At 45.0% G+C, this 12,704-nt stretch overlaps 1 protein-coding gene across 1 annotated transcript; it reads left to right on the top strand.

Annotated features, from left to right (window-relative positions):
• Positions 1–1,595: 1,595 nt before the first annotated feature.
• TMEM238L (transmembrane protein 238 like) lies at positions 1,596–11,576 on the top strand. The gene is made up of 2 exons (XM_060271784.2): positions 1,596–4,462; positions 11,007–11,576. The coding sequence occupies exon 1, from the start codon at positions 3,507–3,509 to the stop codon at positions 4,026–4,028; it is 522 nt and encodes a 173-aa protein (XP_060127767.1). The 5' UTR covers positions 1,596–3,506; the 3' UTR covers positions 4,029–4,462; positions 11,007–11,576.
• The last annotated feature ends 1,128 nt before the right edge of the window (positions 11,577–12,704 follow it).

Below are 12,704 nucleotides of genomic sequence, written 5' to 3'. Positions count from 1 at the left end.
CAAACTGGACACGCTGAGTAAGTTGCAATTAAGCTTTGGTGCAAACTTAACTTCAGTTATCTTAGTATTAATTGTTTCATGATCTACGTTGAATTTCAAATTCACAGTTCCTGAACCAATTGCCTTTACAATGTTGCCATCAGCAATCTCAATTTCAGAGGTTTCATCCCCATTAATCTCATTAAAATACTCCTTTTCATAACAGAAATGAGAACTCGCTCCACTGTCAAGAATCCACTTATTGCGCTTATTTTCACAATCCTGGACAGCTAAACTCCTCTCCTGCATCAACATGGTTTGCTCATGACTCCCCTTCTTAACACCTTGTGGTTTTGAGGGGTGGGATTCAACTTTATCCCCATTTTGACTCTTGCAGTTCCTTGCTATGTGGTTTTTCCCATTGCATTTAAAACAAATTATTTCTCTAGATGTCTGTCTGGACTTTCCAAAATGCTTGGATGCATAGCTGCTATCCTTCCTCCTTGGATTCCTTTCTTGAGAATCAAGGCTATCTCTGCATTCCTCTCTTAAATGGTTGATAAGCTCATTAAAAGTTAAATCCTTTGTGTGATCCATTATACTTTTAAATGGAGCAAACGTAGGTCCCAATGATGCAAGCATAAACGTTACTTTAGTCACATCATCAAAGGCTCTGGGAGTAAGGGCAATTCTTTGAACAATCTCAGAAAAATTCTTAAAATGCTCTGTAAACTCTTCTCTAGAATTCATCTTCAACTTGAGTAACTTATCCAACAAGTATCTATAGGAACTCTCTGTAGATTGTGCATAAATGCGTTCAATGTCCTCTAGGATCTTAGATGCATCATCTTCAAAATTTATCATTGATAGATGCTCATTCCTCAAACTGCTCAAAATTATGTGCTTGGCTTCATCATTTTTAATACTCCAAGCTTCTATCTTAGCTAAAGCTTCTGCATCGGTTCCTGTAGGCTTTTCTTCCTTAATGGCCTGCAGAACACGCCTAGCAGCAAGATAAACTAAAACGCGCTGCTTCCACTGCACAAAATTATTGTCATCCAGCAGCATAAAACTTGGTCTTGCCTCACTATCAAAACTGCAGCTTGCCATCTTAAAACTTCAAAAATTTCCAAAATTCAAAAATCTTTCAAAAATCAAATTCAAAATCTCAAAAATATCTTCACTACCTCTGAGCTTTCTCAGTGCTGTAAACTCTGAGGGAGGGGAGGGGTAGTTAATCCCCCAAGCACACTGCAGAACAAAGAGACCATGTGCTCAACCAGGAAATCCTAACTGGAAAAATCCTACAGAGTTCAAAATCACAATCCAAATCAATCCTTCAAAAATACACAAAATACGCAACTCTGGGCCGCAATAACCCTATGTGGGAATGTTCAGGAATGTGGATGAGGAGATATTGTTTAATATATCCTATCCCCGCTTGCGCTAGCAAGCACAAAACTTTAGCAGAGTAAAACATTCCCCTTTTTGCAAAATACACAGCAGAAGAACGTTTGCGCAGGCTTGATTTAAGCCACTAAAATAAAGTGTATTTTCCTGGTATTTCCCCTTTTTCCCTCTTAAAAGAAAAGACACAACACAATGCTCTTAAAAGTATAAAAGATGTTTACTTACAAGCATCTCGAGGTACAGCACACTCAAGAGGTAGACTTGCTTAGTTAAAAGGTAATATATACATTGTGAAGTTCACTTATAAGAAGTGAGACTCCATCTCATCTCTCTCTCTAGGCTGGAGGCCTTGAGGGAGAGACTCACTAAGATGTGTGTAGTCCAAGAGGTCTGGTCCAAGAGAGGGAAAATGGCTGTTTCCTTCAGGATTTATCTGCCACTTCCTCAACTCATTTGCATGTGAAGGAAGAGGAAACTACGCTTAGTCATATCCTCCTCCTCAGTCCTCCAAGTGGACTATCTAGGGATTGTTGTGACTTGACTGCACTTAACCCTTTGCATCCCACAGTTTTCACCATCAAAATGATGAGGCGAAGAATGAGAAAAGCATGGATTTGCTTGCTCCTTGTTTCCCTCCAACCTTCCCCTCACTTTTGTTGAAAAAGAATAAAAGAGATTTTGAAGATTCAAATCTGGGCTGTCGTTTAAAGGTAAAGAGACCCCTGACCATTAGGTCCAGTCGTGACCGACTCTGGGGTTGCGCGCTCATCTCGCATTATTGGCCGAGGGAGCCAGCGTACAGCTTCCAGGTCATGTGGCCAGCATGACAAAGCCGCTTCTGGCGAACCAGAGCAGCACACAGAAATGGCATTTACCTTCCCGCTGTAGCAGTTCCTATTTATCTACTTGCATTTTGATGTGCTTTCGAACTGCTAGGTTGGCAGGAGCTGGGACCAAGCAACGGGAGCTCACCCCGTCACAGGGATTTGAACTGCCGACCTTCTGATCAGCAAGCCCTAGGCTCAGTGGTTTAGCCCACAGTGCCACCTGGGTCCTGGGCTGTCGTTTACTTGGCTCCAAATCTGGCTTTCACAGAATGATTTGGGATTTATCACTATTTGTCAGGCACACGAGAAACTTCATACATGCCACCTGAGCTCCTAAAGAAAATAGTAACAGGAGAACAGACATGCTGTTAAGTCCCATCTAGTTCAGCATCCTGTTTCCTGCAGGTGGCCAACCAGATCCCTTTGAGCGGGGCATGAGGCAGCAATAGTTGCTGTTCCCCAGTTATTTCTATAGTTACAGCGTCAGCAAAGAACCTGAGCGCCACGAAGCATCCACGCAGCCTTTATTTATTACACTTACACCACACCTATTCCTCCAAGGTGGCAAACATGATTTCCCACAATTTCCTGGCAATTGTTCTACACCCCAAAGCCCACAAACTCTTGTGGGAGTTGCTCCAATCCCCTGGTCATTTTGCGTGGTCGTTCCTGTACCCTTTCCAGCTCTTCAGCACGTGGGCATAGCGTAGTCAGGATTTAGGTGGGAAGGGGGCAGGATTTACGTTGGGGTGGTGGGTCGTGGGGACAGAATCGAGCTATCTAAGACGGGTTTGGTGAGTTAGTTAAGTATTTTTACTTATTTACTTGATTTAGGGGGGCAGCTGCTTGGCTACTACCGGTACACCTGTGCACGTGGCGTGAGGGTGAAATGGGGTCACCAAAACGGCGCACGGTATTCCAAGTGCGACGGCACCGGAGATTTTTATGATGATTATTAAGCGCACTGCGATACCGCTAAAACAGTCCTTGAACCGAAGGGCGAGATCCAAATCCGGCGAGATTGCGCGGTTTATGGGAGCAATCGGTGACAGGCTGCGACCGACAGCCGTCGGCTGTGTGGTAGTTCTTGGCCGTGCGCAGCCGAGCCGCTCGCTTGGGGTCTTTTCTCTCACCTGCCGCCGGGGACGGCGCGGTCCCCGCTGCACTTGAGCCTCCTCCGGTGCTGCCGGCCAGGTGAGGGGGCGTGGCCCCTCCGGCGGCACCTGAGCGGGCGTGGCCCTCGCCGGACTTTGGCTGCCGCCTGCCCGCCGGCGCTGCGCCAGTGCGGGCATGGGCCACGCTCGCTGCGGGCACTGCGCGGTCTTCCTCGTGGCCGCGCTGGTGATGGACGTGGCCGGCTTGGTGCTGGTGCTGGCGGGCGCCGTGGGGCGGCCGATGGTGGACGGGCGCCCCTTGGAGGATTTCCTGGTGTGTACCGGGTCTCTGCTGCTCGCCCTGTCGCTGCTCTGCTGGCTCTTCTGGTATTCGGGGAACCTGCGCGGGGTGCCCGCCGAAGAGCTGCAGATCGGGGTGCGCCCGGTCGCCGATGCCGCCGATGCCGCAGGCACGACCCAGCCCCGTCGCCGGCAGAGCCTCCTGCGCCTGGCCGCCAAGCTCTCCGAGCGCCTCTCGCAGCGCCGCCGGCCAGCGCCTGCGCCCTGCGCGCCTCTTGGCTCCGGCCTCCCCGCGAAGGCCACGCGAGGCGCGGCGGCGGGAGCGGGAGCAGCAGCCGGGCCCCTGGAGCTCAGCCGCCTCCGCCCGGCTGCGCAGCTCGAGCAGGGGGCCGCGAGGACGGAGGAGCGGCTGGTGTGAAGCGCTGCCTCCCAGGGAACCTGCCCTTCCTTCGTCCGTCCTCGCTGTCTTGGACCTTTATTTAACCCGCGCCAAAGGAAGGATGGAAGAAAAGGCACGTGGTCAGAAATTCCCTGGGATAGACAGGTCTCTCCCGCCGCACTTCGCGGTGTAACTGCCTCGCTCCGCTTTTAATATATATGGAATTAAATTGTATGTGACTTGTAGGACGTGGGGGGCAGCTGCCGGACACACTGAGCGCCGGAACCTCTCTTCCCAATAGTAATAAGTGTGGTGCCAGACGGTGGGCCCGTTCTTTCATTGTTCAAGCAGTTTTGTCCTCCTTAAGTTTAGGAAGACCTTAAGCTGAGTTCAAGCTAAGACCCTCTTTGCAGTCCAGAAACAAAGCAATAAATGGCCCTGCTGAGCGTGTGCCGACTGCTTTTCCTTCAACGGTGAGTATTTGCAGTTTGCCCCTTAAACATTCTTGAGAGTATTAAGAGAAGGCATGACTTTGGGCAGGCTGGAGCCACATCATGCCCAACACTTTCAAGCCTAACACCAGCAAAGCCTTATTGATGGTCTTTGTAAGAGAAGAAAAGCCCAGCTGTGCCAGCTGGGGCTGATGAGAGCAGTAGGCGAAAACATCTGGGAGGTACCAGTTGGAGGAGGCTGCTCTGTGTTCAAAACATGAGTGAGGAAAGGCCTGCTGTGCTTATCTGTAGGTGATTCCTGGCTGGCTTTTAGCCGCTGTAGACTGTAGCTGTCATGGAATCATAGAAGGGGCCCCAAGTGTCATCTAGTCCCTGCAATGCATGAATCTCAACACATGGTCTCCCATCCAGTTTGAAATCATATCAGACCCTGCTTAGCTTTGTAAGTGTGACAGCACTTCTCAACATGACTCCTGGAAGTCTTGTGGATGTGTAGGATCTCATTTGTTTATTGTATTTATAGCCTACATTTCTTTCCTCTCTGTTCCCCCATTTTATCCTCACAAGATCTTTAGAGGTAGGATAGGGCTGAGAGATAGTGACTTGCCGAAGCTCTTCCAGGGAGTTTCATGGCTGAGTAGCGGCTTATACCTGGTTACGAGTGATCACCGAAGAAGAAGAAGATACCTGGTTACCCCCATTGGTAGTCCAGCACTCTTAATCACTGCACCACGCTGGATCGCCCTTCTCAATAGGGAAAGGGCTCCCTTTCTTGTGAAGTTCTCCACTTGTGTCCTTTATCACCACAAGCAGTGCAGCAGATAGCAAGAGGTACTAATGTGTGCAAAACACAGATGTCTATGACAGTAAGATATGTGGCTGGGAGATTGCAACACCAACCAAAAAAAAGGTCTGATCCCCTGCTATAGTAACTTTATGTTTCCTTTCCTGTTTTGTGCACCTCATTTCTGCTGAATGTTTCTGGACTTGTCTAGCACTCTACATGCCTATAGGTCCCAACTGGATGATACAGCTACGGTAATGGTAACTTAGACTCTTTTTCTGTGCATGAAAGATTCCATTGCCTCTGGGGAGAAAGCCCTAAGCCCTTTTCGCTCTGTTTTGCAAATGGTTTGCTTCCCATAGGCAGCAGTTTCCTGCTTCTGAACAACATGTTCTTGCCTTGCCTGTTCCCCAGCTGAGTGTTGACTGAGATGGCTGATGTCACACTTGAGTGTTTTGGCTCAAGCAACTGTCATGTTAATGACCCCTGGCCTTCTGGAAGTATATCCTGAGACTAAGAAGATGCATGGAAACCTTCGTACAGTATTTAGTTATTTAACCATGTTTAGAGCATAAACTTATTTTTGGGAAGCTGCTGAAATCTAAATGGGCTTGGCTTTTTGACAGCACAGAATCTGCTCCATAGTCTTTAGTGGACTTAAAATGCTGTGCATTCAACTTGTATCCATCATATTTCTCTTTCTTTTACTGTATGTTTCTCTTTCTCTTTTCTTTTCTTTTCTTTCTTTTGCTGGTATTTGTTCAGTGGCATTAACACAATAATCAATTTTTTTATATAAAAAGTTCTGTGGTTATATGAGTCACTTCTATCACTTGTGATCTATAGATAAGCACCTGTTCTCAGGTACCACCCCAGAGGTAAAGCACTGGACATGTTTTGCAAGGGAGTCAGTCTACTGTGTTGTTCTTGCTCTTTCACAGCCTCGGATGAAATCCTGGTCTCCCTTCTTCCTTCCATTCCACTTCATGTTTGAGTACATTAAGAGCATTCTTTCTTTCAGTACAGTATAATTTCAGTTTGTTTTGGGCTTTTTTTTAACTTTGGCAAAGAAATCACTAAGCAGTTGTCCTAGAAGTGAGTGGTTTCTCATGACTTTTTCATGTTTTCTGTATCTTATGTACGTACATGAAATGCATTAGTATATAATCCCTCTTTAGCTCTCTATTCTGAACAAGGCAGAATTCATTGTGAAGCTTAGCCATTATACTCAGAAGGAAAACACACGAGAGTATTTGTTATAACCACCACCTCATTTTCATTACTCACAGTCTCCTAGGATAGGTGTTCCCAAACTTTCTGCTCCCATGCTCACTTGAGATGGCTGAAAATTACTGAGGCTCACCAGTCACAAAATCGTGACTGGCGCAGTTTGGCATGATCAGGTGGCGGTTAGTGATATAAAGTTCTACTATATCTAATCCACCTATGGAAATGGCTAAATTCTTTGACACTGTTTTCCTTGTAACAAAGAGTTCCATAGCTCGCCTTTCCTCAAGCTAAGTACAGATATTTGCTTTGGAGGTGCTATGACTTGGCCTCCCCATTTAAGGAAAAATTTGCTGGTCCATATGCCTTTTTCTTTTACATTTTCCCTTTCCCACCACACATGCTTCTCAAATTATATTTACTCATTTCTTCTCCTCTTTTCATATCCAACCTGTTCCTCATTCCTCCCATCTCCCCACCTCCCAACAACTGCCAGTTTCTTTCTTCTCACATCCCAGGATTATCCTCATGAAGAGAGTCGCTGATACCAAATGACTACGGGGCAGCTTAAGGGTGAGGCAGATAAGTGAGAAGTTGCGGGGCAGGCTGTGGCATTGAGGCCTAGCTGAAAAGGTGGCCTGAACTGAAGCCCACTGGCAGGTTCTAGCCAACTCTTTGAGAAACAGAGCTTGCTAGATCAGGCCAATGGCCCACATAACCCAGCATCCTGTTGTGACAGCAGCCAACCAGGTGCCTGTGGGACCGGAGTCCAAGAGCACCCACCCCTGATGTGGCTTCCAGCAACTGGTCCTGGGGAGCATTGCTATCTCCAACCATGGAGGCAGAGCATGGCCATCATGACCAGGAGCTTTATTCTCCCTGAATTTGTCCAGCCCTCCTTTAAAGCCATCTAGGTTGATCACCCAGGTGAATGGTCACCTAAAGTGGCAATAGACAAATCCATGCATTTTGACTCTTATATGAGGGGTGGGGGCAGATGTTCCTCCCTCCCTCTTGCAGGAAGAGTATGCACTTGTCCTTCCTTTGTGCGAGTCCCAGAAGTGGCAACGGAGGAAGCGCACAACTCATGCTTCCTCCACTGCTTTGATGACTACCTCCGACACGCGCCGAGTCAGTTTGTCTGCCTATATTCTGAGCCGCTTCTAAACCTGTTTTCTTCCAGCATTCTTTGACGTGTGGTGTATGGATGGGGCTGGCCTGCACTTCAGTGTAGGATTATGTTTCTGATTCAGTTCACATGTCAGGAAACAAAAACATTTGCAATGCTATTCATACATTCCAATCTGCATATTACATTTTTAAGTGTTTACTATTTAAAACTCACTTGATAAAATGACATAGTAAATCGCCTGTGTCACACGTCTAATGATATTGTATATCTCCACGTACTTTCACTGTAACGTTCCAGTGACAAATGAAAAGTTCTCCTGGTGTGTTTTCTTCTTCAAGAGAACATGTAGAACACTCAGATTCCTTCATTCCAGTATTCCTTTCCAATAATTATTTATCTTTTCATGGTTCCACGAAATGTGTTTCAAGTTTACACTTGCCAGGCCTCGATGTCTACAAAAATTATGCTTTGTTCTCAGACTGGTGCCGGCCTCTCATGGCATGACTTGTATAAAAGGCAGACTTTGAACCACCTTCTTGGCTTGATATATTTCAGTGACTACAGCCTGATTGTGTATACCTTCTAAAAAGACAAATCCTTGATTTTCCTTCATCCCACCTCATACATAGAAACACACAACAAGGTCCCCTGTGTATAATGTATCTTCAAAGTGATAGAGGAAATTGTATAGTTTCAAGAGACATCTATTGCAAATTTCAGTGCCGATTTCAACACTTGATATGGAATCATGCTGGTAAATGCTTTTTCATGCCCCTGCTTTGATGACGCCAGTCTGCTGCTTCAATTGGGTCTGGATATAGTTGTCCCTTGGGTGCTCCATGCTGTGTTTGTCCATTTGCTTCACTACCCTATTGCAATTACATAATAGAATAAAAGCACTTAGACAGAGCACGACCGCTGTCCCTTGAGCAGCGTGTAATGTTCTCCAAACAACCATTTTTAAAAAATCCTCCTGAAATGCACAAAGCTCTTCGCTTCAGCTCCTGGTCCCCCTGTAACAAAATACCACATGCATCCAGAATAGACACCACAGGGACAGACCCCTATGTTAGAATTCAGGTTTCTGCTGAATTCATATGAAGTGTGTTGGAGATGATTTAAAGACCAGCATGCATGATATAGAGGAGCTGAATGTATTCTCTGCCTGTACTTCCAGCCTCAAATTGCTTCGCTCCAGCTTTGTTCCTCCCAAGTGGGCTCAAAAAAATTGGGAAGAAACCCTTACAGCGAGAAAAAAACACCTGGGGGCAAAATAGATTTTTAGGGGGAGCATAGGTAACATATTTCTCCATGCTTGCCTAACATGTGTCATTTAAGTCTCCCCCCAAGCATTTATGTCAGCTTGAAATGGCTCCACTTGGATGAGATCTACCCCTAAATGGGAAACTTTAATGTTTCAGCCATTGCATTGGGCATAGCTTTTTGGAGTTAAACTTGTTGAAATATTAGCCTAAGAAGCCCTGGTGCAATAGGGAATCGGGTGCCAATCTTTCTCCTGTGTTATCTGGGTTCTCTGCAAATGATCCCAACCTCATCTTTGAAACTCACTTTTAGTAGAGGGAGACTTTTCATCTTCATCCCAGGCACAGCAGACCATTTGAGGAACTTGGGCACACCATGGGCTCTCCACAACCAGAACAATGCAACAGGCCTTCCTTTCATCATTTTCTCCCTCCCCCTGCTCCCCCCCATTTTTTTTAATCAAGACTGTTTGCTCTCCATCAATGCAATATCAGGAAAGCTTTCTCAGCTCTGGTATAAAGTGCAGCGCCGAGGTAACACCCTTTCATTGAAGGTACATAGATACGGATAAGCTTTTTGCCAGGTTGGCTATCTGGTGAATTAAACTACCTCCTTAATTAAACTGCTACCTCCTTATTCCTTGAAGTTTCAGTTCCTCCTAGAATTCTCTGGCAGAGAGCTGAACTTGCTTTATGCTGTTTCTGGGCCATTTTAACATTTGACAACAAGAAATCAAGCCTTGGGTGTCATCGGACCAAACCTGTGGAACACTCTGCCAATAGAGATTCAGCAGGTGGCTTCTGTGCCAACTTTTAAATGCTTTCTGAAAACTTCCTCCAGGTCTATGCAGGCAATTAAGAGTTCTTCACGCACAGTGGTTTATTGATGCTTGTTTTAATTTTTTGTTTTAAAATTGTTTTTAATTTTCATGTGCTTTTATTGTACGTATTTTTTAAAAAATCCTTTTAGAGTTGTAAACCCCTTTGTTATTTTTGCTGTATGTTGTTGTTGTTTAGTCGTGTCCGACTCTTCGTGACCCCATGGACCAGAGCACACCAGGCACTCCTGTCTTCCACTGCCTCCTGCAGTTTGGTCAGACTCATGTTTGTAGCTTCAAGAACAGTCCAGCCATCTCATCCTCTGTCGTCCCCTTCTCCTTGTGCTCTCCATCTTTCCCAACATCAGGGTCTTTTCCAGGGAGTCTTCTCTTCTCATGAGGTGGCCAAAGTATTGTAGCCTCAGCTTCAGGATCTGTCCTTCCAATGAGCACTCGGGGCTGATTTCCTTCAGAATGAATAGGTTTGATCTTCTTGCAGTCCATGGGACTCTCAAGAGTCTCCTCCAGCACCATAATTCAAAAGCATCAATTCTTCGGCAATCAGCCTTCTTTATGGTCCAGCTCTCACTAAATACTTCTATAAATAAATAAGCACACAAAGCCAAGTGTTTTGAGGCAGGCATGGGGAGCCTGTGACCCTCCGGTTGTTATCGAACTCTTACCATTCCCATAATGGCCATTGGCCAAGCTAGTTGGGGCTGATGGGAGTTGAAATCCAACAACACATGAAAGTCCACAGGTTCTCCGGTGCTGCTTTAAGGCATGCAGGGGGTGGAGATAGAAACCAAATTGCTGGTGTGTGCACTTTTTACCTGTCCAAGGTAAGAGTCAACATTTGAAGGTGGTGTAAATATTTGGGGTTGTCTGTCTAGAAACTATTGCTCTCATACTTTCAACTTAGGGTGGGATAAATTTCTCTCGCTTGTACTGTTTGGACTCTATGGCTCCCTTTGGGGATTAGGCAGCTTACGCCAACTCCTGATGCACACAGCTTAAGGCAGGCAGGGGAGCAAGAAAAACAAGCCAAGCCTTGGGGTCTTCTTCCTGAGAGTGTTTACTGAAGCATCAGTGGTGGCACTGAATGGGGCATCTGCTCTCCACCCTGCTCTGGGCAAGCAGCACACACAACCTGTTCCGTCTTCTTTTTAATAATAATAATAATAATAATAATAATAATAATAATAATAATAATAATAATAATAGGCTGAATTCTCCCCTGCTAGACCCTGACCAAACTTGTGCTCAGCTTTCTTAGATTTTCTATGCATTCTTGAAATGGGCATGATGTGAGTCAGTGATACTTTCTTCTTTCTCCTCCTAGGTCTGCTGCCGTCTCTGTGCCAACCCAGAGTGTGCCATATTGCCATTGATTGGTGGGACACCCTCCTGTGCCAGAGCTGGTGGAAGAGCCTGGTTTTATGTACATCAGCCTTGGATGTGTGTGGGGTTCTTTTTTTTTTTTTGCCAAAGACTACTGTGCCAAAGTATTGTACTGCCAGCTCTTTGAATGCTCTTTGCACAGCCCCCTGCAAAGACTTGAGAACTTACCTTCACAATGGAGTCAAGCTGCCCTTTGAACTGCGGAAGGGACTTTTGATACTGAATCTTTGTGCTGGGTTTTCATAGACACAGCCCAGTCTTGTACTGTGTTTTCTTCAGTACTCCCTGATGGCTTCTCTGCCCTGTAAGGCTTACTTAGTAAAAAGAAATCTGTTAAAACTATTGCTGATCCACAACTGCTAAGCTGTGCAAACAAGCTGGCATTCCTTTTGGACCCTCTTCTCTAAGAAGCTTTAAGTATGGTTAGTTTGTGCAAATGTGTACTTGTTTACAAGAAAAGTGAGGACTGCGGAGATTTTTATAATAAATAAAGATTTATTTTAAAAAAAAACCAAAGTGTACCCTGGCTGATTTTTGTATGGTCTATTTGGGTATCCTGACATGGGTTTGAGTGTTGTGCTTTATGATGTAGAAGTGAAGTTGCAGAGCTCAGCCTGCCCTTCCTCCAAGAGCAGGTTTTCAGACTAGACTCTTGGGTTTTCTTCTCTCCATTTCTTCTCTATAATTCCTCAGAGATTACTTGCATTATCCTTTATCTATTACGGTTTCAGTAGATCTGCGTACATAGCACTTAGGACTTGTTCTCCCCCCCCCCCGCTCCCTTCTGCTTCAATTTATACATAATGTTAAGTATAGGGCCACACTTGTGGCCCTGTGTTAAGGGTGAGTCACCTGAATCACATTCCACCATGATAAACAATAAATGCAGAAAATGGGTCAATGGGTTGATTTGAAATCTGGCAGCATTTTGTTAATTGAATATCAGTTAAAATGGTTATTGATTTAAAAAACCCTATCTCATGTATCATCTAGCATTATTAACAACCCACACAACATAGATATAACGAGAAGATCAAAGGGATTTCCTAGTTTCATATGCCAAAATCATCAAAGTCAACCAGATGATCCTCAAGTTCCCTTACGACACTACAATTCTATGATTCTTCCTAAAATTCATTGATTGTGTGAGCCTAAACCACCAGGGACTCCTGACACTTGTTCAAAACTGAAATCCTGTGGTGGGAGAAGAGAAAATAGAGAAAGTTTCCAGGAGAAGAAGGGAATGTTTCCTTTCCTCCGCTATCAAAATTATTCTCTACAGGCTACTGTTTTCCTTGCGGGAGCAAAATATACTCCTGTTGCAAGGGTGGGAAGGATTTTTATATATAAAAAAAGAGAGAGCAGGAGGTGGAATAGGTATATATACAGTGTGTATATATATATATATATATATATATATATATATATATATATATATATATATATATATATATCCTCTCAGCCCCGTTGCTTCCATCAAATTGAGTGTTCGATTTAAAAATAAAAGAAGATCAAGTTTTGAATCTTCAGTGTGACATTAACCCTGGCTGAAAGACCCCATAGAAGGACTCATTCATCAAGAATGTTTCCAGCTCAAAGCTCTCAACCCGGTAGATTTTATTTAGCCTCTATTGCTTTC

Source organism: Zootoca vivipara, chromosome 2 (assembly GCF_965207765.1).
Source record: "Zootoca vivipara chromosome 2, rZooViv2.hap1.1, whole genome shotgun sequence".
NCBI lineage: Eukaryota > Metazoa > Chordata > Lepidosauria > Squamata > Lacertidae > Zootoca > Zootoca vivipara.
This window is presented reverse-complemented; position numbering and strand designations above follow the sequence as displayed.

Coding starts and splice junctions, on each gene's coding strand:
- TMEM238L (XM_060271784.2), top strand. CDS start 3,507: ATGGGCCACGCTCGCTGCGGGCACTGCGCGGTCTTCCTCGTGGCCGCG.